At 42.5% G+C, this 26,560-nt stretch overlaps 1 protein-coding gene across 1 annotated transcript in view; it reads left to right on the top strand.

Moving 5' to 3' along the window:
* Positions 1-25,452, top strand: part of LOC307038375 (protein NLRC3-like) — a 42,712-nt gene extending 17,260 nt beyond the window's left edge. Inside the window, exons 4-10 of the mRNA XM_079696277.1 lie at positions 955-1,190; positions 1,385-3,185; positions 12,619-12,792; positions 13,197-13,364; positions 21,978-22,148; positions 22,579-22,622; positions 24,876-25,452. Coding sequence (XP_079552403.1) covers positions 955-1,190; positions 1,385-3,185; positions 12,619-12,792; positions 13,197-13,364; positions 21,978-22,148; positions 22,579-22,622; positions 24,876-24,877 — 2,596 coding nt within the window. The 3' untranslated portion in view covers positions 24,878-25,452. The remainder of the gene's footprint in view (positions 1-954; positions 1,191-1,384; positions 3,186-12,618; positions 12,793-13,196; positions 13,365-21,977; positions 22,149-22,578; positions 22,623-24,875) is intronic.
* Positions 25,453-26,560: the final 1,108 nt, after the last annotated feature.

Genomic DNA, 26,560 nt, shown 5'->3' with positions numbered 1-26,560 from the left:
TTTTACTTGGTCTGAGGAACTATTCTAATTTTTTGAGATAGGATTTTTGAGTTTTCTTAAGCTGTATGCCATAATCAGCAATATTAAAATAATAAAAGGCTTGCAATATTTCAGTTGATTTGTAATGAATCCAGAATGTATGACATTTTTGTTTTTTTAATTGCATTACAGAAAATAAAGAACTTTATCACAATATTCTAATTTTCTGAGACAGTCCTGTATATAATCCAGCAGTCAAAACGAACACTTTTTACAAGGCAAGAAAAGTTAAAACGCAGACGGAGAAGCGGCGAACAAGCAACGCCAGCGTCCTCTCACTTATCTTTTATTATGTCTTATAATGTATAATGTCTTTAATAGTGATGACCTGGTGAGCTGGTTGTGTTTAGCATTAGCAGATATAACAGAGCTTTGTGTGATTACATGTAGAGTCAATGCAAAGACCCAGATCCGTGCCTGGCTACACCAAGAAAGTGAAGAGGTGAAATTCATGTCACCTGCGTGTTCCTGCAGCGTGACACATTTCATCTTTCAATTCATTTCATTTGTATTTGTTCCGTTCATGGTATGCATAACTTCATGTATAACAAACATTTACAAAACATGTCTCTATAAACACACCTTTGACCGGAAAGGAGCAAGGAGAAGAAAATAATCTTCTATGACCCGCCCCTTTCTAAAAACATAAATAGAAACAGACGGTCTGTCCTTCATATGTTCTTATCCACAGCCACACATCACAGCATCGTAGGATAATAAGAGAAACACAAAAACTTACTAACAAAAATACTCAGTTCCCACTTGACAGTTAACGGAAAGAAACAAAACAACACCCTCACCTGAGTTCTACTGGAGGAGAAGAGTCTTGAGTGAGACGTTGGTGACGCTCTGCCCATTGGTGAGAATCAGCTCCTCTAATGTAAAGTGCTGTAAAGGATGTGTTCCTCTCCACAGAGGGAAGAGGAAGAGTGGTGTTCCTGTGGAGCAGCAGCTGTCCAGCTGTGCTCTGTGTCAGGACGTCCTGAAGGATCCAGTCTCTACCAGCTGTGGACACTGGTTCTGCAGACAGTGCATCACCTCATACTGGGAGCAGAGCCCTCCATCAGGAGACCCCTCCTGTCCCCAGTGTGGAGAAAGACCCAGAACCAGAGCTGGACTGCAGACAGCCAGTCAGAGCAGAGCTGTACGAGGTAAGAGGCCGAACACACGCAGCGTTTCATTCCTCTTCCTGGTTCCTTTGTTTCTGAATAGGTATACTGCTGTAGAGCAGAGACAGTGAGCTGTTTGTACAACATTTAAACTCAGTCTGTTTCTTGTTGTTTAATTGTTATAATTAGATTCTCAGAGCATGTTCCTCATTCTCTCCTGTTTCCTTCTCTTCCAGCAGAACGTGGTCTGCAGGAGGTTCTAGATGAACATAGGCTCAGTCTGAGGAGGAGATGTGAACGTGTGACTGAAGGAACTGATCAAAGTGAAACCCTCCTCAACAGCATCTTCACTGAGCTCTACATCACACAAGGCCAGAGTGAAGAGGTTAATACCCAACATGAGGTGAGGCAGCTGGAGACAGCTTCCAAGAAGAAGCCCCTCCATGACACTCCAATCAAGTGCCAGGACATCTTTAAAGCCTTACCTGACCAACAGACTCTCATCAGAGCGGTCCTGACCAACGGAGTCGCTGGAGTTGGAAAAACCTTCTCAGTGCAGAAGTTCACTCTGGACTGGGCCGAGGGTTCTGGAAACGAAGATGTCAGTCTGGTGATCCCGCTCTCCTTCAGGGAGCTGAACCTGATCAAAGGTGAGCAGTACAGTCTTCTCAGGCTGCTCCATGTTTTCCATCCAACCTTACAGAAGCTCACAGCAGAGCAGCTGGCTGTCTGCAAAGTGCTGCTCATCTTTGACGGCCTGGATGAAAGCAGACTTTCTCTGGACTTCAGAAACAATGAGGTTGTGTCTGATGTCTCTCAGCAGTCCTCAGTCAACGTGCTGCTGACAAACCTCATCAGGGGGAAGCTGCTTCCCTCGGCTCTCGTCTGGATAACTTCCAGACCTGCAGCGGCCAATCAGATCCCTCCTGAGTGTGTGGACAGGCTAACAGAAGTACGAGGCTTCACTGACGCCCAGAAGGAGGAGTACTTCAGGAGGAGATGGAGTGATGAAGACCTGTCCAGCAGAATCATCTCTCACATCAAGAGCTCCAGGAGCCTCCACATCATGTGTCTGATCCCAGTCTTCTGCTGGATCACTGCTGCAGTTCTGGACCACATGTTGACTACAGACCAGAGAGGAGAGCTGCCCCAGACCCTCACTGACATGTACTCACACTTCCTGCTGGTCCAGACCAAGAGGAAGAAGCAGAAGTATGAAGAGGGACATGAGACGAGTCCACAGCAGCTGACGGAGGCTGACAGGGAGCTTCTTCTGAAGCTGGGGAGGCTGGCGTTTGAACATCTGGAGAAAGGAGACATCATGTTCTACCAAGAAGACCTGCAGCGCTGTGGTCTTGATTTCACCAAGGCCTTGGTGCACTCAGGAGTTTGTACACAGATCTTCAAAAGAGAGAGTGTGATCTTCCAGAAAACAGTCTACTGCTTTGTTCATCTGAGCATTCAGGAGTTTCTGGCTGCAGTCTACATGCTGCACTGTTACACCAACAGAGACACAGAGGTACTGAAGGACTTCCTGCAGGGAGACTATAACAACAGCAGAGATCAGGATTACCCATCCCTGCCTGTCTTCCTAAAGGGAGCCATGGAGAAATCCCTCCAAAGTGAAAATGGCCACCTGGACCTGTTTGTCCGCTTTCTCCACGGCCTCTCTCTGGAGTCCAACCAGAGACTGTTAGGAGGCCTGCTGGGTCGCTCAGACAACAGACCAGAAACCATCCAGAGAGCCATCAGCAACCTGAAGGAGATGAGAAGTGATTTCTCTCCCGACAGGATGATCAACATCTTCCACTGTCTGACAGAGATGAAGGACCACGCAGTACATCAGGAGATCACAGAGTTCCTGAAGTCAGAGAACAGATCAAAGAAGGAACTCTCTGAGATCCACTGCTCTGCTCTGGCCTACATGCTGCAGATGTCAGAGGAGGTTCTGGATGAGTTGGACCTGGAGAAGTACAAAACATCACCGGAGGGACGACGGAGACTGATTCCAGCTGTGAGGAACTGCAGGAAGGCCAAGTAAGTCCAGATGTGATTCACTTTATAAACTAATGCGGATCAGGAGTTTAATTATTCAAATAAACGCTATAACATTTCTGCTGTTGAAATACTGAGAGCAAAATAAACCAACCCTGTTCTTCTATTTATTTATAATAATAGTTCAACTGAAGCGTTCCTCTCTTCATATTGAGTGATGGAGGCGACATGTCAAACACATGAAGGACTTGAGAGGTTTCTCAGCATGTGATCACACCACACAGCAGGACTTACAGTTATCACAGAAACATGTTATTTTTACTTTCTTTGCTTTTCTCTTTGCTTTTTAAGAAAATATTCACAAAGCATACAGAACAGAATAAACACATCTAAGTACATAGATGAAATACATAACAGATGACCAATCAGAAAAGACATAATAACATAATAGTATTAATAATATTACAAAGAAAATAATGGATACATTATGAATACATTATGAATACTCAGGTATACATTCATTATATTCACTATATTGTAGGGATGCACCGAATATTCGGCCGCCGAAAATTATCGGCCGAAAATTGTTAAAAAGGCCCTTTCGGCTTTCGGCCGAATGTCCGAGAACAGGGTTACGTTGGTAAGCTAACGTGTTGTTGTGATGACGTAATCAAAACGCGGCGACAAGCACGGCGCGCGACCATGCTCACAGCCAACATGTCTGCCGCTTGGAGATATTTAAAAATATCAGAGAGAGAGGCGCGGATTGCGATTTGTAAAACGTGTTCAGCTGACATTTCTCGAGGGGGTGTAACTGCAAAGACTTTCACCACTTCGGGATTACTCCACCACTTGAAATCAAAACACCCGGACAAATATGGGGAGTCAGATCAAATCACAAGCACTGACAGCGAGAGAATGTTCAGCACTGCCTCTCATGTGCTTGATGACAAGAGGAACAGACTTATGGATGATAAAGCAGAGAAGCTACTGTTCATTAAAAAGAACCTCCCACTTTTCCTTAATAAGTAGACAAGGCTGGCTTATCATAAGTTTATCTAGTTCTACATGTCTACTCTATACCCACTTTCCTGAACAATTTTCATTGTGAGTTATAATTCACCATCTCAGGTTATCATTAGGGGGAAATGACAGCAGCACAGTGTTCAATATATTGTACTTTCGGTATCTAAATAATACAATGTTGTTTACATTGCTCATGAGGACAGACCTCCTTATTTGCGGATTCTTGAAATTGTAATTTAATTTGTAATTGGTTGTGGATTTTGTATCCAGTTTTCACTTTATGTATCTTTATACAATGTTTACTACTTTGCTTATGAGGACAGACAGCCTTATTTACAGATTCTTGAAATTGAATGGTCATTTCATTTGTAAATAGTTACATTCATGTGGATTTATCCAGTTTGCACATTTGTATGCATGCACTTATAGGTGCATTTGTTGTTGTTGAAGGCCTGGCTGTTACAGTCTTTATTTACACTATTTAGTTGTAGGCCTACTGGCCTAGATATTGATGCAGTTTTAAAGCACCTTGGCTTTGTTCTGAATGCACTTTGTTGTAGTTATCCTGCAGAGAAAAGAAAATGCACTTGACTTGGAATTAATGTACTGTATGCATTCAAAAATGCTGAATAAATGTTTTATGGACCCATAATAGTGATTATTATTTAAGTTAAGTTTTGCCATAATCATGTCTTTTTCCATAATCAGGTAGCTGAACAACATTGGTAAAATATATATACATTATATATATATATATATATATATTTCTATTAATCATTTTCGGCCTTTCGGCATTCGGTTTTCGGCCAACTGTTTCCTATTTTCGGTATCGGTTTCGGCCAAGAATTTCCCATTCGGTGCACCCCTACTATATTGTTCTATGCTGACCCATTCCTCCCACCTTTCCTCAAAGATATGCATTTGGTTTCTAATCTAGTTGTTTCCTCCGTTACATAGATTTCATTTACTAAGTTCTTCCATTGTGAGTTTACTAAGTTATTCTCTTTCAGACAATTCCTTGTCATTAGTTTGATGATCTCTTTTCTAATGACCAGAAATAGATAGGAATCTTTTTGTATCTCCTCTGGTGTTTCCCCGGTAATAGGGAGAATGGGTTTTTGTTGAGAGAACAAGATATTGGACATTTCTCTTCAAAGTGTTTCCCAGAAGTCTCCCAACACATCACAGGCCCAGAATATATGTGTCTGGTTTCTGCTCAGCGCGTTCTCTCCAGCATTTTGAAGTGAGGGTTTCTTTGTATTCACTTTGAATCTGGGGTGTCTTCAAGTATGGAATTAAAAGCTTCATGTATTCTTTCCAGTAGTTTGAGTTGGTGGTGTTATGAATGTTTCTTGTTCTACTGGTATGTTGCAGGATCATTCATTTCCCCATTGATCTGTTACATTAATGATACTGTGTTCATCTTGATTTTTGAATTGTAATATTTGAACCATCTTAGTTTGAAATGTTGTTTCCACTCCAGGGTCATAAACTGTAAGCATGTATTTTATTAATGGCTTGATGAAAAGATCTCTTTTTTAAATGCCGGATAGATAACTCCTCACTGGAAGAATCTGAATAAATGGTATTTGAGTAAATCATATTGTAACGAAAGCTGTTCAAAGGATGTCACGTCTTTATCACCGAACATTTGTCCAAATGTCCTCAAGCCCTTAGAAGCCCATAGTCTAAACATGTGATCGTCTTTGTTAAGTTCGTTAGGAGGGAAGTCTTGATCAGTTCACATTTCTTTCAAGAAGATTACATCTTCATGTAGTTTTTGATTACGACAGACTTCCCTCCAAACCTTAAGTGTAGCAACAACCCATTTTTTAATGATTACTTTCTAGAAGTTTCTTTATCATTAAACACACATTTTGATCACAATGTGTTAGAGTTTAAAATCAGATCTATATCATGTCCCACCAAGAACAGAGTTCTGTCTTAATGCTGATAGACTGGTAACATCTGATGGTATCAAGTTGAACATATTGAAACTTTATTGGTTTGTTAATTGTGTTTGTGTGCGCAATAAATGTTCAGATGCTCAGAGAAGCCAAAACATCCGTCATCCATCATTCACATCCAAATATCAATTAACATTTCAATATGTACATCTCTAATATCGTCAAGTGATTCATTTAATTTCTGTTTCTTTAGGTAACAGTCAGTGACAGCAGGAGCACAGACATGTGATCAGATCACACTGACAACTCATTACACTCTATTATCATATATTATTATATATTGTGGTGCCGAGAGACGGGAGTCGGAGGCGGGGTATCGAAGGTACAAGCTATACTTTTATTAAGCATCTGCAAACACATGTAAACACTTCAAGCCCGGGAAGCGAAGACCGGTGGAAACAGGAAGTCCGGCTCGCTCAAATGTCCGTGCAGAACAATACCCCAACCCATAGATCCGTGGGTGAATAATGTCAATCACCACACAAGCCCCCCCAGTATTCACCCATAGTCAAAATCCCTGTGCCTCGGAGGAAGTACCACCCGACCTCGGCGTGTACGGACCACAGGGGCCCGAGGAGGGCGGGGCCACAGGCCAGGGCCAGGGCATCCCCACAGGGGGCGGGGGACGGGCCATGGGAGGGCGGCCCCGACGTGGGGGCAGAGCCAACTCCAACGGCCTGGAAACGTCCACGTGAGCAGGTTTAATCCGATCAACGGACACAGTCTCAGGCCTGCCACCAATGTCCAACACCAGGCTCTTGTCCCCGTTACGTACGACCCTGAACGGACCGTCGTAAGGGGGCCGCAGGGGACCGCGGTGGGCGTCGTGGCGAATAAAAACGAAATCTGCCGACCGTAATCCGGGGGACACCCGGAAAGCTTGGTTGCTGTGCTGCGACGTGGGGACGGGCGTGAATGTCCCGGCGGTCTCCAGCAGGGAGGAGCGCTGCCCGGCCGCAGACCAGGGCACAGTGGCGGTGGGAATGAATTCCCCGGGGACCCGTAGCGTCTGGCCATAGACGAGCTCCGCCGACGAGGACTGCAGGTCCTCTTTGGGGGCACATCTGAGGCCAAGCATAACCCACGGGAGCTTATGCACACAGTTGCCGTCGGTCAAGCCGGCACACAGTTTGACTCTCAAACCCACAGCAACAGCGTTCAACAGCTCCGAGGTGAACTGAGAACCGCGGTCAGAGGAGAGGTCAGACGGGGTCCCAAAGCGCGCCACCCACGTGCCGATGAAAGCGTGGGCGACGTCGGAAGCTGACGTCGAGGCGAGGGGAACGGCCTCGGTCCAGCGGGTCGTCCTGTCCACCATCGTAAACAGGTAGGTGAAACCGTGAGAGGGGGGAAGCGGGACCCACGAGGTCGACATTGACATGGTCAAACCTCCTATCAGGAACTGCCAGCATGTCAGGGTTGAGCCGCCGGGCCCTAGCGTAGACAGGGGGGCCTTCAGTGTCAATGTGGTGCTCTACCCCGTGTTTGGTAGTGGCAGCGGAAAAGGTGGGCTGCGTCAAGTCGGTAAACTCACTGAGAAGGTGCTGGAACTTGTCGCCCTGTGAGAGTGAGCTGTAGAGCCCGCTGAATGAGGCGTCGCCGCGGGTACACGTGAACGAGGCAAACGTCAGCGCATCCACCAGGCGGCTGTTCTTGACATCCACCAGCAGCCCGTGAGCGCACAGGAAGTCTGCGCCGAGGAGGGCGAAGGAGATGTCAGCCGTGACGAAATCCCACTTAAACCGCTGACCCTCGAAGCACAGGTCCACTGTGTTTGTGCCATAGGTGCGAATAGGGGTGTCGTTAGCGGACGTTAAAGGTGGGCCGTGGCCTCCACCGGCGGCGTCCTCCACTGTAGCCGGCAGGACGCTCAGCTGGGCTCCTGTGTCACAAAGGAGTCTGCGACCAGAGAGGGTGTCCCTGATGAACAGGAGTCGGTTGGATGTTCCCACGCTCGCGGCCACTACCGAGCGCAGGCCTTGGCGTTTCCCGTTACCTTGTAGGTGCAGGGGGGACAGCACATCTTCGCTTTCACCCCGTAGCGTGCATGGTAATAACATAGGCCAGGGCTGGAGTTGCTGACGTCGGCCCCGGAGCTTCTGCTAGGTGGCATGCCTGTACCAGGGAAGGTGCCGCTGCGTGTCGGGGCCAGCACCTCCGGGGTAAAACGCTGTGTTGCCAGGAAGAACCGGTCGGCTTCTTCGGCCAAAGCACGGGGCTCAGTAATGGCCGTGTTAGCGAGCGCTGTCTGTACATGCGGCGGCATGTGCCGAAGAAACAGTTCTATGAACAAAAAATTAGGTTTTTCCGTACCCAGCAGGCTGAGCAACATTTCCATGTGGTCAGAAGGCTTGTTGTTCCCCAGGCTATGAATAGCAAGCAAGCGTCGGGCCCGTTCCGACCATGACAGCTCGAAAGTCTTTAGCAGGAAAGCCTTGAATGCTGCATATTTATCCTGGGCAGGAGGAGATGTAATAAAGCCCACCGTCCGGGTCGCAGTGGAGCTCCCCAGCGCCGAAACGACGTGAAAATAGCGTGCTGCGTCGTCAGTCACTCCGCGGAGGGCGAACTGAGCCTCCGCCTGAGCTAACCATGCAGCCGCAGATGTCTCCCAAAACTCCGGCAGTTTGAAAAAAACGGCGTTACTTGCCATGCACGGTTCAGTCTCGGATCCTTCAACAAAACTTATGTCGGGGTCACCAATGTGGTGCCGAGAGACGGGAGTCGGAGGCGGGGTATCGAAGGTACAAGCTGTACTTTTATTAAGCATCTGCAAATACATGTAAACACTTAAAGCCCGGGAAGCGAAGACCGGCGGAAACAGGAAGTCCGGCTCGCTCGAATGTCCATGCAGAACAATACCCCAACCCATAGATCTGTGGGTGAATAATGTCAATCACCACAATATTATACTAAATGGACTAACAGCAAAGTTCTATCTGTAGAAAAGGCGCCAAAGTTATAGTTATTTGTATTATTTTATTATACAGAGTTGATACCTGTTTAGTTGTGTCTTCATAGAGAGGCGAAGTCCCGCCCATCTACTTCCGCCCCATGGGACCTTATTTCGGAAAAATAATGTATTGAAGTCAATGGAGAGAGAAAGATTATCTTTCGATCCCGTTTGAATTGTGCCATGAATTACACATATGATGTTTGTCAATGTAAAAAAAGTCACAGTTTGTCGTAAAACTGTTGAAATATAAGACTATGAAAAATACGCAACTAGAAAGACTACAAATCCCAGTCGCGTAAGTGGTGTCATAAATATACTCCACTAAATATAATTATTTTACCTATATTTATCTTACCTATAAGAGATAGCTAAGATAACTTTAACAAGATGCCTGTGTGCTTAGTAACAGGCTGTAATCTTACCAGCAATGGGTCTTACTCGTGCTTTCGCTTCCCGTCTGATGAAGGGACCAGGAGTGGCTGGATCAAGTTAGCTACCTAGCTAGTAGCTAGCACGTTAGTTAGCATTACAGCCGGCTTAGCCTTGTCATTTTTATCAGCCTTAACATGAAGGAACATTAAGTTAACCAAAGTGTTAAACAGTAGAGTAGTAGTCATATTTCGTGAACCCTTTGAAGAGTACTGTCACAACGGTTTGATCATTCTATAATCAGTGGCGGCGCAAGGGTATGGCTGGGGTAGGCTACAGCCATACCAAGAAATAGCTTAGCCCCACCATGAAAAATGATGTTAAAGTAAGCAAAATAAAGTCCGCGGAGTAAATTGCACAGACAGCAGTTAGTAAGACTGATTTCAGTAGCCACTTGTCTGGAAATACCGAAGACTAGAAACGGTTTTGAAAACTTTTGTCACGTAGTGATCGTCTTCTCAATAGAACATCTTTGATAATGTCTTCTGGCCAATCAGAATCAAGATAACGGCGTGGTGTTGTTGCAGGAAGTCCCGACGGAGAATACTTTTGCTGTAGTACATCTCTATATACATCGATACAACATTACGTGTTGATAGAAATCAACACGTAATGAAATAAGACCCCACGGTTTGATGATTGATAGGTGTGTGGGCTGTCTTTCATTTTGACACACAGAACAATGGGGGCTATCCACCCTTATCCAAGTAATTCACACAGCCTCTCCCCTCTTCTCTCTGAGAGGAGCAGCAGGTTCAGCTTTCAGAACAAAAAACTAAAATGGCATTCATTTTTTAAAATATGTCGTATAATAATAGATTTATTTATTTTTCTTCTCAAGAGAGTACCAGAATGTGTATTTTATGGTAGTATTTCAAAAAATCTCCTGGGGGGTAATCCCCCCAGACCCCCCTGCAGGGTTTGGGTTTTCAGCATGTCAATTCTTTCACCTGTGGGGAAATTGCAGGATTGTCTCCAGGTCGCCCTTTTTATTTACTACAGTTCAATTTGGATTGAGACAGGGAAATAATCAAAACCTCACGCGTGGCGTTTCACTGTCAAGGGGAGCGTGTAATTACATTGCAAATACTGACTTGAGCCCCCCCACTCTATGGGTTAGCCCTACCATAGATTACACAACAAAAATACTCTGGAGCCGCAACTGACACACCTTTAAGCCCGGATGCCCCCGAGGGAGACATGCTAACGCTACATTAGCATCGGCGATCTTTTATTTCTTCATGCTATCTGCACAAATGGTTAACATTGATTGAACATTAAAAAGATCAGGCAGTTCAGGGGGAATCGAAGGAAGGCAGGCTGGCAGGCAGCTTTGCATGACATTCTGCTGGATGTCTTTCATTGTGGTGATAGTCAATGCAGTCAATCCCTTTTTTTGCAAGACAGTAGTGACGTTTCTCTCGCCATTGACTTCAATACATAATTTTTCCAAAATAAGGTCCCATGGAGGTCCACCGGAAAGGGAGGGGCTTCGCCTCTATATGGCGCTGGTGGGGAGGGGCTAACCCACGTGTTTTGGGTGACGTCATGTTTCAGAGGGTGATGTGTGCCAGAAGTAAAGTTGCTGGAGGTTATGCAGTTGTGTAATGTGTCATTAGTATTGTGTGCGTAAATGAAGGTGAGTGTTTGTCTACAGTACTGCCTGTTATGTTGTTCTACACTTTATAATTAATGTTTAAGATGTAGTTCATGTGGATAAACATTTATGTCGCGTTAAATGAGAGATTCTTAGAGATTATCGATCTTTATTGCTCCGCTAACCGGAAGTAGCATGTCTGTAGTGTTTCACAATAAGAGCATCGGCCGCGGCTTTCCAAAGACCGGAAGTGGAACGTTAACATTAGCGGTAGCTTAACTTCGAATCTCTGTGTATCCCTGGCAGGGGCGGTTCTAGCAAGTTATACCTGGGGTGGCGAAAGGGTGGCATGAGGTTCCAGCTGGGGGGGCAAATGTTATCTCCCCCCAAACCCATTTCAACTTCAGAGACTTCATTTTCTGCATTCTCTGGTGATTGTTATGCATGTGAATCACATAATAAGACAATGTAAAATCAACTGATGTTGAACACTTAAACCAGTCCTTGCATGCAATAACAACAATTAGTTTTACGGTTTTTAATATAAATATTCCACACACACACACACACACACACACACACACACACACACACACACACACACACACACACACACACACACACACATACACTCGCGAGCAAGTCACATTCAGGCAAATTATAGCTTACCCAACTGTCACTCCGACCGACTCCGTGGACTTTTTGTAGTAGGGTGCAACAGCGAGACGATGAACGTGACACGATTTTCCCGATGCGGGTGCAACCATTATTTAGGGGGGGGAGTTCATTCTAAACTGTTGGGTTAAACGTTCACACAAACTATGGAGAAATGTCACAAACATTTATAATCGACATTTAAAAAATATTATAGATAAATTAATTGCCTACATTTAGGGTGGCAAGGCATTTTTCTTAGGTGGCACCCCATAGAACCGCCACTGGTCCCTGGTAATGAGTGTTTGACATCATGTGTTAATGTGTTTATTATTATAGGTGAAGGGAAACATGTTGTATTATAGCAGGTCTAGAATATTATTTCTATAAGCTTTGGGAATATTATGTATATTATTTATGTATGCATAAGTTATCTTATATTGATTGTATTTTGTTTATTTCCCTTATAGGAAAAACCACACACACACACACACACACACACACACACACACACACACACACACACACACACACACACACACACACACACACACACACACACACACACACACACACACACACATATATCTGTATGTCTTGCTAGATCATTAAAGAAGTCAAGCCTCATCTCATCTCCTCTATTCTGGACCTTTGACCTTAAGTGGTGTTCTGGCCGACACACCGGGGTGAAGCTAGTGATAGACACAAAACTAGTGCCGACACTGAGTTATCTCTAACTCTCCACTACACTATCAGAACATGTCAAATCTTTTTTCATCAAATGCTTGAGGTTAATATAATGTTTCCTCTTTTTTAACTCATGTTGTAATATATGTTTTATTATAGACTTACTGGCTGTGGACTCTTAGAGACTGTCTTTGAAGTCGTGTTCTCAGCTCTGAAGTCTGACCCCTCCCATCTGAGAGATCTGGACCTGAGTGGCAACTATCTGAAGGATTCAGGAGTGGAGCGTCTGAGTTCTGGACTGAAGAGTCCAAATTGCAGACTGGAGGCTCTCAGGTCAGTTCACTGACTGCAGTTCATATTGATCTGTTTGTGTTTATGATTTTATGAATTTGAACAAATACAATGTTATTGTTATTTGTTCCGTTTTTGCTAATGACTGAATATTGATCAGAGTAACAGAGAGAAGGTGAATGTGTGAGGGAGAGAGTTTGAGCTTCCACAGACTCACTCTGTGCTCCAGGAGTCAGTGCAGATGCTGTCAGTACTGATGAGCTGTGAGGGAGATGAAGGAGTTGTTAAACATCTGATCAAAGTTAAAGTTCCAGATTATCAGTGGATTGTTTCTGCAGCATCTCTGACATTAAAACCCTGTTTGACTCTGAACAGATTATTAAACCTGGAGTTATTTCAAACAGGAACTTTGTTTTCTAAACTTACATCATGTTTTCTTTATTCAGACTGAGGTGCTGCAATTTGTCAGATATCAGCTGTTCTGCTCTGATCTCAGCTCTGAACCCCTCCCATCTGAGAGATCTGGACCTGAGTGAGAACGATCTGCAGGATTCAGATGTGGAGCTGCTGAGAGATCTTCTGGAGAGTCCAGACTGCAGACTGGAGACCCTCAGGTCAGTTCACTGACTCTCTGTTACTGCTGGAGATCTCACATGTTCACTTTGTAACTGAACCTCATTTATATTCATTTATAACTGACATCCATAAAGTTATAAATGTCCTTTTATTCATATTTCATTTTAACATACTGAAGTAAGAACTGCCAGTGGCGTTTTTATACAGATGTAGCGATTCATTTCAGACAGTTTGAAACGCGAGGGCCGTGATTGGTACGTGATCTGCCCTCGCTCAAGGGAAAACCTCCAGCTTGACTTGAGACCGCCCCCGTGATAGATAAATGTAATTATAATGAAGCCAGCTGCAATGGATCATTGATCCACCAGGGGGTGCAGTGGGGTTCCACACTGGAGCTCATGTGAAATAAAGTCAGATACAGTACCTGGATGTACAGCGGAACTTTGTTAAGTTCCATATGTCACGGATATCATACTACTGTGCTAAATAAGAGACATGTACTCATTTACAAAACATCAACATGTTGTTATTTAACAAAATAATTTTGTTTAGTCGAAAAAAACGAACGGGAGGAAATGCAGCCCGGCTCTCGATTTTTAATCCTAATTTAATCATCATCTTCACCACGATCATTTATGTTTATGTTCGCCGAATTGACATGAAATCACTGACACATATGAATATACTGTATTCAACTTCATTAAAACGTTATTAACGTGCCTAAACTCAGTAATTCACTAAAAATATTTATATTTGAATGGAGCTTCGTCGGTCGATCAGGATCCCAAAGTATAGCGGAGGGATCCTCATCTGGATGAGGGGTGTTAGTTTCCCCATAAGGAACAAGTCGCTGCAAATTATCCCGCTTATTACACGGCCACATTCTCAACAAAGTAACGACATGACTCCCAATATTAATTGAAATGCTTTTATGGATTTAGAAAATGTTTTTATTGATTTAAAAAATAGTTTTATGTATTGATTTTGAAATTGACATGCATCCGATAAGAAAATAGTCCGTTGTTAATGTTTTTTAAACAGTCTGAATGAAACGGCAGCTCTCAGCTGTGTATTTACACAACTAATGGCCCATCAACCACAGCTCTCTCCCCCCCTCCCCCCTTGATCTTTCTTCTCCAGCAGCTAAATTAACGGTAGGTTACTCTGAGTGACAAGCTTACAGTTAGACACAAGACTGTCATTGCAAGTGACCCTCAGTTAGTTGACTTTTATGTTCAACTGCTAAATTCGTTACTGATAAAAAAAGGGCTTCTACTGTACCTAATTACCTTAACACTAGAACCGCCAGAGGTTTTTGTATAGGCCTACCTAAACCCGTCAAATCCCGCTATTAGAATGCAATTTTTAACAACATAGGGTGCTACATAACACACTTTCAGGAAAAGTCACGGACTGGGAGACTTAAATATTTTATTGAAAAAAAGTTACATTGCACACACACAACACACATCACACAAAATGACCCGATTGGCGGTTCTAGTGTTAAATAAACTCACTAATTAATGAAACCAGTTCAATACGCATTATTCTTATTCTTATCATTCTTTATGAGCGCAGAAATAGTCTTAAAATCAGATCTGTTTTTTAAATGAAATCTGACGGCAGGCAGTTAGCTCTGATCACCTATGATAAATGCGCCGCACCTAATCGCTGGCCGTTCAGCCACAGAGCTCCCTCTATACAAATCAAACTGTAGACGGTGTGAAAGCACCTATTGTTTTAAATAATGGTCTGAATGTGACCTGTGAGCCTTCTGAATCACCGTGGGACAGCACATTCTAAACTAAAATGTTCAATCAATAAAGTAACATCTTATCTGATCTTAATAATATCTTCATATTAATAATAATAATAAATCATACAGTATGTGTCCGAAAGGGAGCAGGAGGAAGCAAACACAAAAATATACTGCATATTAAAGCAAACGATTGTAAAGGTAAAAGTATGAGCATAACAAATAAAGAAGTGTAATGTAAACATTTACATTATAATTATGATTATTTAATATATAAAGACTATATATTATTGAATTACAAGATTAGATATACTTTAGTTGATCTAAAATATTGATGTGTTCAAATGCTCTTCAAAACACAACTGAAAGTCCATGAAGCTTGTCTTTCTGTATTTGTGAATGAAGCGCCATCTCCTGGTTAAATCCTGAAATAGAAAATCTGGCAACGCCCTCTTGGAAAATAGTGGGAGGGCTTAACATTCCTCTATACTGGTCTTTGGCAGGCCGTAGGCAGGAAGCTGTAAGCTGGAGTCTGAAATGAACTGCTTCATCTGTATGTAAAAAAGTGGTGCAGGTCACCATTGAAAAAGAGGCCAATGATCTCAATGGGTTTTCACCTGAATAAATAAAGGTTTTGGTGTGGCACAAAAAACGTAGAGTTTTATATATAAGCTTCTGCAGTGACGTGCAGTGAGGTTCATGGCTGACTCTGAAGTCACTTTGGATAAAAGCGTCTAACAAGTAACATGTAATATGAATTCTTCAGGTTTACAAATATTACATTTTGACCTAAATCAAAATATTCTATTATTTTCAAAACTTTTTTAGTCTGATGCTTTGATTAATTTTAAACAGACAGTTCCTCAAAAGGATACCCCAAAAAATCATTTAAATATTGGATTGTTCTCTCTTAGTAAGGTCCCATTTTCCAGCATGCAGCTGACTCATATACTCATATATACTCCTAGATGAGTCATTTAAAACCTTTCATTACATTACAGAGAAAAGCTGTGAGAATGTAGCATAATGTACAACCAAGAGAACAAACAAACAGTTTATTGAGTCAAGGCTGTTCACATTTAAAGATTTAACAGAATTACAGACGGCTTTAGTTATGCATAAAGCAAACAACAGAATACTGCCAGAAAATATACAAAACACATTAGTTTTAATTTCAGAGGATGAGCATCATAGGAGGAGATTACATTCTAAGCATCAGCTTGTTTATTTACTCTAATGGTTTATCTGGTAGGGACATTGCACTTTAAGGAACACTTAAAACTATAAATGTGCCAAGCGTAAATATGCCTGATTTAGCTTTGAGCTACTTTCCATCCGCAGTCCCTCAAATAAAACATTAAGAACATGACATTTACAAACATAGCAGATACAAATACATGAAATACAAGAAAAGTGCAAGAGAGCAAGAGCAGAATACACAAGTATTTATGACATGGCAAAACAACATAGCAGCATGGATACATAAAGTGCAGGAGAGGATACCCCTGTGTCAAAGTGCATTTAGCGGTGACCGCACGTTTTAAAGCAGATGTGTCTCTGGAGTAAAGAAGTGGAATTCTTTGCCGAATGATTTAAAGGGCTGTAAGAACTTTAGAGGACAGACCCGGCGGCAGACATACATTTGATTTACCAGGGCAGGCCCCCCCCCCCAGGCCTGCCTGCTCGCTCAAGTTGGCAAAAGCTACAAATGTGCCATAAAACCAACCAATCAGAGACCTCGAGAAGGTCAATTCTGATTGGCTGTTTTGTCTCCAATCATATCATCTATCTGAAATACAGAAAGAGAGGGGTTTTAGGTTGCCATCAGGCTGTTGACGGCCTTATTATACATCCATTGGTTGGTTTTGTGGCACATTTGTAACGCTGTGAGAGAGAGAGAGAGAGAGAGAGAGAGAGAGAGAGAGAGAGAGAGAGAGAGAGAGAGAGAGAGAGAGAGAGAGAGAGAGAGAGAGAGAGAGAGAGAGAGAGAGAGAGAGAGAGAGAGAGAGAGAGAGAGAGAGAGAGAGAGAGAGAGAGAGAGAGAGAGAGAGAGAGAGAGAGAGAGAAGTTTGTGAGAGGGCCTGAGAGTCAATTTCTCTTCAAAATATAATTGATGTGCTCGACATTTTTAAATTGCGCGCTCAATAATATTTCCTGTGCTCAAAATGTTTCATCGCTAAAGTCTTGTTAGAAACTGCCGATTGCGCCCCCCCATCACGGGCACCTCTCATGCATAGCTTTGCTTATGAGTGCCCCGAAGAACCAGGCCGACAGACTCATATCCGAGGCATCAATTCATGATACTCACCCAGCTGCCCCGACCAAGAGAAGGCTTAGGGTGCCCCGGAACCAGGCAGCACCCCAGCAGGAAATGGGTTTTATAGTCAAAGGAGGCAAGAGTAATAGAACCGGGGTAAAGCAAAAAAAAAAGGGTCTGACAATAGTGACTTGTGAGGCGGCCAGAGATTCTGTCATCTCTCGGTCCTATCCTCCAACGCGGTGGGCAGAACTGGGTCAAACTGAGCAAAACGTAAACAAAATAAGTTCAAATTCATCCATCAAAAAATGCATGAAAATGAAAAACAAACCAGAGAAAAGCGTTGAAAAGGAGAAAAATATGTCTGAAAATAGTGCCGCATAACACACACACACACACACACACACACACACACACACACACACACACACACACACACACACACACACACACACACACACACACACACACACACACACACACACACACACACACACACACACACACACACACACACACACACACACACACACACACACACACACCTCATCCACATTGTGAATTTTTGCCTTCTTTAAAGTTATTACTAATTCAAGATTAATTATTAAATTAAATGTGGTACATAAGATAAAATAAATAAAAAAACAAGACAGCGGGGAGACAAACCAATATAGACCCCCCATACAAACAATTAGACAAACAAACATGACCTCGCAACAAACACCAGCTCAATTTAGTCCGAATGAAGAGGTTTCAGAGGGAGTAGGGATTTATAGATGGGGCGCCTTGACTCGCGTCCACCCTTGTATACAAGTCCTAGATCGTGCCTGAAGACCATCCGAGTGATAACTAGCTTATCCTCTATCGACACCACTACTCTATTCTAGTGGCGCTATGCCCCCCCGATCAGGAGTGCATAGACTTTTTCCTCTACCCTTTCTCTCCAACAACAGCACAGTTAACTGTAGTCCCACACGACCAGCCTATACACCCGCCATCGAGTTCATCACAACGATGAAATACAGTTTTTTTCTACACTTGCTTGCCACTGCCCACCCGTGATCAATTAGCCTATCTTTTTATGTATGCACCTCGGACCGGCACCAGCTCCTCCAGCAATAATGTAGGGAACGTTCCTCCAGCAAAGTAGGGAACTGTGGCGCATCAGGTGATGCATGCACCTCGCGCTGCCCCGGTCTTACCAGCAATGTAGAAGACGGTCACAAACTACGAGAGTGCTTTTAGACCATCTCGTTTTTTAATAGAGACGGCGGTGTTGTGAGTTAAAGCTATAGACAAAGGCTGTGACTTTCTCCCTCTCAGCTGCACTTCTCCAGCCACCCAAACACGGGGGGTATTTACAGACACACCGGCAGCTGCAGCTGGAGCCGTGTTCACAGAGGCGATGGGGGGAATATCTCTGGCTGCTTATTTTTAACTGCTGTGTTGGCCGCTGAAACCCCCAGAATTTGGCGATTCGTTCAATACAAATCTTTACATTGCTTTCATACAGAAGTTCCACTTTACTGATGCCTTTCTTTAAGGTTTCTCTAAACATGAGCTGTGCATGCATTACACCTCCGTCCCGAGCAGCATACACAGAGGAAATCAGCCAGGACTGAGTCCCTAGACACTGAGTCCCTGTTTTTTTTTATCCCCAAATGTTCATTAACCAAAAACGAAACACAGCCAGGGCCGTGGGAAGTAGGGGTGCTGAGGGTGCTGCAGCACCCCCTGGTGGAGGACATGGGATCTGCACTTCCACAAGATATAATACAAAAAAAACGTATTTTCAGCCTTGATGTAACAACATTCATAATTAAGTAAAGATAACACCCTTTTTCAACCCGGTTACATTTTCCATTTGCCCTGTACGATGGGCGCTGTAAGTGATGAAAGTGGGGGATGTTGGCTTAGCAGGCGCCCGCAGCTCACAGCCAAAGTGAGAGAGAGAGAGAGAGAGGGGATACCGCGGTACCGGCGGGGATTGTTGTTAGCTTCTGCTGCGCTAACGGATATAAGAAGCTGTTTCTACAATAATGTGGAGGGAGAGTCCTCTCCTGTCAGACTGAAAGGCTCAGTGAGGTAAAGGACTCTGAGGGCTTAGATAGTTCACTTTAGTCTAAGTTATCTCAGTGGGTCTCAAACGTTTTGATCACAATTTATGGAAACAAATATTTCCAAGGCACATCTTTATAATTATTAGGATAAATAAAAACAGGTTTGAAATCATTCCAATGTATACTATAGGACATTAAACCAAAAATATCGTTTAAAACTGGAGAGATTTTAAAATATACATAAATAAATAAATGTTAACTGGTCAAATAAGATATGAATGAACAACACAAATAAAATAAGTTACATGTATTTGTTATTGGCTATGGTAGGTTATTGGAAATGTTCACATACCTACTTATTTGATTATTAAAATGCAAACCGATCTTTTTCGTATGGGTGTTTAGAGTTGTATCCCCTAGATCAGTCTCTAATTGGGCGCTCAAAGTGCACCAAATTGAAGCATTTTACATTAAAATGTTAAAAAAATCTTTCCGGGGGGGCACCCTCGGACCCCCCTAGAGGATGTGAAGTCCACCCCACAATTAAAACATGTTATAATATATAATAAATTTTAAGCCTTGTTATATAAGCTGTCCAACATGTCAATATATTTCTCTTTTTGAAGTGTAGTGGTCTTTTGTAGAGGTTTTTCATTGCCAGCTAAAATCTTGCCTATAGGGCAGCACATTGGTCGGAACCAGCCCTGGTGTCATCCCCACAGCACCCCCCATTTGAAACATGTTCCCACGGCTATGAACACAGCCGCTCAGTTTAACAGGTAATTTTAGGATACCGTCAATCACAGATTCTGTTAAGGCAATGTCCAAATGTGGATTTGAAATTACACTTACCAGTTCTGAAGATTTGTTGGTATCCTGCCAACGCTAATTTGTGAGGAAACTTCTGTGTAGCAATGCAGTGGGAGTCACCGACTCATGAAGGAGACACGGGATGAGCGGGAGTTCTGAGGTCAAACACTGATGGTTTATTGTAAGTATCGGCCGGAGAATTCACATCACAAGTCACAGCAGCCAGAGGTTCTGACTGCACGGGAGAGTTACCACGTCAATTCTGAAGCGCCTCTCTTTTGCTAGACCTTTTAATAGGTTCACAGAGAGTAATCAACATAGTGGGGGGGATAAACTAAACATCTGGGAACACTAGAGATAGCCTGAACATCTGGGGACACTGAATCACTTGCCTGACCCTCATGGCCTCGAACATTACAAACACAGAGAAGGAAGTGTTCCAGCGTTCTCACAATCATAAACCATTTGTGACCGAGAGTTGCCTGGTCATAAACTGGGAATATCAACATATAGCTGGAGCAGCACATTCCTTAAGGGAGATAACTGAATCAGGGTTGGTGATAAACGTTAAAGGGCAAAAAGGTTGGATATTTTAGGAGTAGAGGAGTTAGAAGTATTCCCTAACAGGCGGGCCCAAATCCTGGATGGGCGGGGCCCGTACGTTAATAACTTACATTCATAGGGTTGTAAATGTCCTTATATTCATGTTTCATTTTTAAAAGTAAGAAGTAAGAACTGCAGACATACATGTTGACTGTTTCTTAAAGTACTGTTGGTGCACACAGAGAGTCACTAACAACACCGCAACACATCTTCTTCATAAGGACTTCTCCCAAGCTTAGCTAAGAAGTGTGAGAAGTAGTAAATATAGAGAAACATTAGCAAATAAGAATCACACAATGATATTATTAAAGTAAGTAAGTGACTCTCTGTTACTGCTGGAGATCTCACATGTTCACTTTGTAATTGAACCTCATTTATATTCATTAATAATAATAATAATAATAATAATAATGGGTTTCATTTATAAAGAACTTCATATTTGATTTCAAATCCCGAAGTGCTACAAGCAGTGGGCATGAACGGTATAAAAACAATACACAACACGGTAGAATTAAATAAAAAAGCAATAAAAACAAACAATAAAAATAAAATAAAATAAAAGGGTGGTAATAAATAAAAGGTCTAGGGAAAGGCTCTATGAAATAGATGGGTTTTGAGGCCTTTTTTGAAGGCCTCCACGGTCTGTGGTGCTCTCATGTGGTCAGGGAGAGCATTCCGCAGACTGGCGGCAGCCGAGCAGAAGGCCCGGTCTCCCATGGTACGGAGCTTAGTCCTGGTGGGTTTGAGGATGTTGGAGTTGCCGGAGCGGGTGGTCCGCAGGGAGGTGTGAGGAGTTCCTTGAGGTAGGGTGGGGCAGTTCCATGGATATACTGATGGTTGAGGACGTAATAACTTTCATCCATAAAGTTGTAAATATCCTTTTATTCATATTTCATTTTTAAGAAGTAAGAACTGCAGACACACATGTTGAGTGTTTCTTAAAGGAACTGTAATAGATGTTAGTTGTAAAAAGTAAATCTCTGTATTTCATATTTAGTAAATGATAACGTCTGAATAAAGGTCATCTGAAGTCATTTTAGTTTTACATGATAAAGTTGGCTTTCTGGAGTAGACAGATGTTTCTGTTACCATTCATTTAAATGTTGAGTAACATCTGATTGGATTATAAACAGATGTTTATCCTCATCATGTTTTCTTTATTCAGTCTGAGGCGCTGCATGTTGTCAGAGATCAGCTGTTCTGCTCTGGCCTCAGCTCTGAAGTCCAACATCCATCTGAGAGATCTGGACCTGAGTAAGAACGATCTGCAGGATTCAGGAGTGGAGCTGCTGAGAGATCTTCTGGAGAGTCCAGACTGCAGACTGGAGACCCTCAGGTCAGTAAGGGGTCTCTGCTGGTTCAGCAGTATTGTATGAAACACAGGGAGGTGTTTCTCTCACTGGGGAATCAGATCAGTGATGTTACCCACTGACTGCAGGCTCTCTCATTCTTCCATCAACTATAGAAGGCCAGCTGGAAATGCAAAGCCACATTTAGTAAGTGATCAACTTTCCACCAGACATGTGGGATTTGACAGAAGAGTGGAAAAGGTAGTCTGTGTTTGATGGGATGTTTTGAGCTCCTTGACTAATGACTGTTACTTCCTGTCATGCAGCTGAGAGCTGTGGCAGTCAGTCGTAGTGTTTGCAGAGAAGATATGATGGGATGTAAAGCATGAGATCAGTCAGGACTCTGAAGCTGACTCAAAGAACAAACACTTCTTTTAAACTGGATCCATAACTTTTGGATTGTGTTCATCCCTACAGGATCAGAGATGATGAGACGATCAGAGCCGAGATCCAGAAGACCTGTGAGTACTGAATATCCTCCATTCATCCAGATATGAAACTCTTTGATGGAGCATGTCCTCAGAGGAAAGCAACACTCTGGTTTCTCTCTCTTCATCATTTTGGCTGTTTCTCTTCACAACAACTGTCTATCAACACAGTGACGCGTTCACTGACACTCTGTAACATGTAAATAAACTCTGAAGAATAAAACACATGAAAACATCAACATTATAACCAGTTTGTTACAGAATTACCATCAACATATACTTCAGTACAAGTAGAAGTACTCAGATCTTGTACTTGAGTAAAAGTAGAAGTACTCAGATCTTGTTCTTGAGTAAAAGTAGAAGTACTCAGATCTTGTTCTTGAGTAAAAGTAGAAGTACTCAGATCTTGTACTTGAGTAAAAGTAGAAGTACTCAGATCTTGTTCTTGAGTAAAAGTAGAAGTACTCAGATCTTGTACTTGAGTAAAAGTAGAAGTACTCAGATCTTGTTCTTGAGTAAAAGTAGAAGTACTCAGATCTTGTTCTTGAGTAAAAGTAGAAGTACTCAGATCTTGTACTTGAGTAAAAGTAGAAGTACTCAGATCTTGTACTTGAGTAAAAGTAGAAGTACTCAGATCTTGTTCTTGAGTAAAAGTAGAAGTACTCAGATCTTGTACTTGAGTAAAAGTAGAAGTACTCAGATTTTGTTCTTGAGTAAAAGTAGAAGTACTCAGATCTTGTACTTGAGTAAAAGTAGAAGTACTCAGATCTTGTACTTGAGTAAAAGTAGAAGTACTCAGATCTTGTACTTGAGTAAAAGTAGAAGTACTCAGATCTTGTACTTGAGTAAAAGTAGAAGTACTCAGATCTTGTACTTGAGTACAAGTAGAAGTACTCAGATCTTGTACTTGAGTACAAGTAGAAGTACTCAGATCTTGTACTTGAGTAAAAGGAGAAGTACTCAGATCTTGTACTTGAGTAAAAGTAGAAGTACTCAGATCTTGTACTTGAGTAAAAGTAGAAGTACTCAGATCTTGTACTTGAGTAAAAGTAGAAGTACTCAGATCTTGTACTTGAGTAAAAGTAGAAGTACTCAGATCTTGTACTTGAGTAAAAGTAGAAGTACTCAGATCTTGTACTTGAGTAAAAGTAGAAGTACTCAGATCTTGTACTTGAGTAAAAGTAGAAGTACTCAGATCTTGTACTTGAGTAAAAGTAGAAGTACTCAGATCTTGTACTTGAGTACAAGTAGAAGTACTCAGATCTTGTACTTGAGTAAAAGTAGAAGTACTCAGATCTTGTACTTGAGTAAAAGGAGAAGTACTCAGATCTTGTACTTGAGTAAAAGTAAAAGTACTCAGATCTTGTACTTTAGTAAAAGGAGAAGTACTCAGATCTTATACTTGAGTAAAAGTAGAAGTACTCAGATCTTGTACTTGAGTAAAAGTAGAAGTACTCAGATATTGTACTTGAGTAAAAGTAGAAGTACTCAGATCTTGTACTTGAGTAAAAGTAGAAGTACTCAGATCTTGTACTTGAGTAAAAGTAGAAGTACTCAGATCTTGTACTTGAGTAAAAGTAGAAGTACCAGAGTGTAGGAATACTCTGTTACAGTAAAAGTCCTGCATTCAAAATGTTCCTCAAGTGAAAGTAGAAAAGTATTCTCATCAAAATATAGTGAAAGACAGTAAAAGTAGTCATTGTGCAGATTGGTCCATTTCAGAATAATAGATATGATATGTTTTATAATGATTGATCATGAAAGTGTTCTCAAAGCTGGTAAAGGTGCAGCTAGTTTGAATGACTTTGTATACTGCAGGGTAGCTGGTGGATTTACTCCAGGTGGAACTAAAGTCTGATTTAACACTTGATTATATTTCACATCATTCATCCACATCTGAGAAGTAACTAAAGGTATTAAATACATGTAGTGGAGGAGAAGTACACCATGTACCTCTGAACTGTAGTGGACTAGAAGTACAAAGTAGCCTAAAAGGGAAATACTCAGGTACAGTACAAGTACCTCCACATTGTACTTCAGTACAGTACTTGAGTAAATGTACTTAGTTCCTCTCCTGGTCTGTAAAGCTCTCCCAACATATGCAGGTTAGCATCCGGCAGCTTCTATGTGCTGGGGACCCGTACTGTACATTTCTATCATCACACTTTGGGCTCCTCAACATGTGTGGGTTCCCAGCAGGACTCTCTGAGCTGCAGACACATTCTTTCTGTGACTTTGTTCCAGATATCTGGAGCATAATAACTGAAGCTGTTTCTCCATGTTCAGGAACTCCCATCCCCCGAGTCCTGTGTTGAAGAAAGGAAGAAAATGGAACAATGTATTTAGCTTGAATATGCTAAAAACTGTGTTAAAACTCTGAATGCCAGAGTCATGTATCGTATAGTTTAACGCTTTAGCAATATAAACAGGATGTATAACAAAAACCCTTAAAAACATAGGTACTCATAAAGACCTGGAGTACGCACTTCCTCTTTCGAGAAGAACATCTGTTATGTATTTCCTTGCGGGAAGTGAACAGTTAACTACAGCAACGAAGAACGACACCTCTAACGCAGCAGCTTGCACGCACAGGAAGTGACAAACCACGAGTCAGACCATGTGACAAGCCGCGGGAAAGAAGAGGATGAAAGAAGAACATCGGAGAGCAGTTCCTTTTTGAACCCAGTGCGAACTTGAACTCTCCGGCTTTATCAGGCAACGGAAGACGATCTTAGACTAACTCATAGTGAGGCAAACCTAAACCTCAGATATAATTTGTATCTGAGCAAAGCGCATTTCATTTTTTATTGATGTGTTGAACTTTAATAAAACTACCTGTTCATATTTGTGAGAGGAAACTAAAGTCCATGTAGCCCTTCTGATTATTGTTGGATAGTTGACAATTCAGATGGCAATGTAACCTGTTCCCACGTAGCTTGAGTCCTGAGTCCAGTTTGAGTCCAGTGTCCTGTTCCTTGGCTGAGGATCAATCCCTTACGGAGTCTTACAAAACGTGAGAGAGAACAACGGGTAAGTTGCATCTAGGTAACTCTGTTGCTGAACTCTATGTCATATTGGAGGTCGCCATGATCGATTGATCTTAAATACGGCAGCAGTGCTTTATGGGTATTGAATCCCAAGGTTTCAGAGGTGTGTTCATTAAGGTCTGTGTTTAAAGTCTAAAGGGAAAAACTAGCAGGGTAAAAGTTGAAATAATGTGTTAACTGATGAATGGAGGTAGTATAGAAAGTAGGGAGTTTGTCGGTACCTCGTGGTGGTGTGTGAGGACACACCTTTTATGCCCGGACTGAGTAAAAACCGTAACTTTATAACATGGCGCCCAACGCGGGGCACGATCGTGCAGAAGTTGTCTCGTTCTTTGAACAAACCGAAAACTGCGAAAAGTGCCAGAGCACAAACTAAACAACCTGTACAAAGAGCCTCAGTCAAACTGAGTTCTCCGAGAGCTAACCTTATTAATCACGGAGTACCTTGCCGCCAAGAACAAAGGCGAGTAAAGAGCCTAAAGAAATCAAAGCAGGAGCGCATACGGTAGAGGGTCTAAAATATGGGTTAAAAAATAGACGCCTCTATCACGAAAAGGAGTGTAACGTTCCGTTAATAATCTCAAGCGTAAAAATTAACAAGTACATCTTCCGATAGGAGGTGAGACTCTCATAATCTGTAACGGTTTATGATTAAAGGAAAGCAGTACCATTATGACCGAACAGAGGGGAATAACTATACTTGTATACATTACACTAGTTAGACACTTTTGTCCAAAGCGACTCACATACATTAAGTACTTTGGGCAATCCCCACAGGAGCACTTTGGGGTGTAGTGTCTCAGGGACACAATAACATGCTGACTGCAGTGGGACTCGAACTTGCTACCCCCTGATTCGAAGTCCAGCACACTCCCCACTGAGCCACAGCCTCCCTTGTATGTATAATATTGCGACAAATACTGA

The sequence above is a fragment of the Notothenia rossii genome, assembly GCF_949606895.1.
Source record: "Notothenia rossii genome assembly, contig: SUPER_4_unloc_1, whole genome shotgun sequence".
NCBI classification, from domain to species: Eukaryota; Metazoa; Chordata; class Actinopteri; order Perciformes; family Nototheniidae; genus Notothenia; species Notothenia rossii.
The sequence above is the reverse complement of the archived record's forward strand: the minus strand, read 5'-3'. Positions and strand labels throughout refer to the sequence as shown.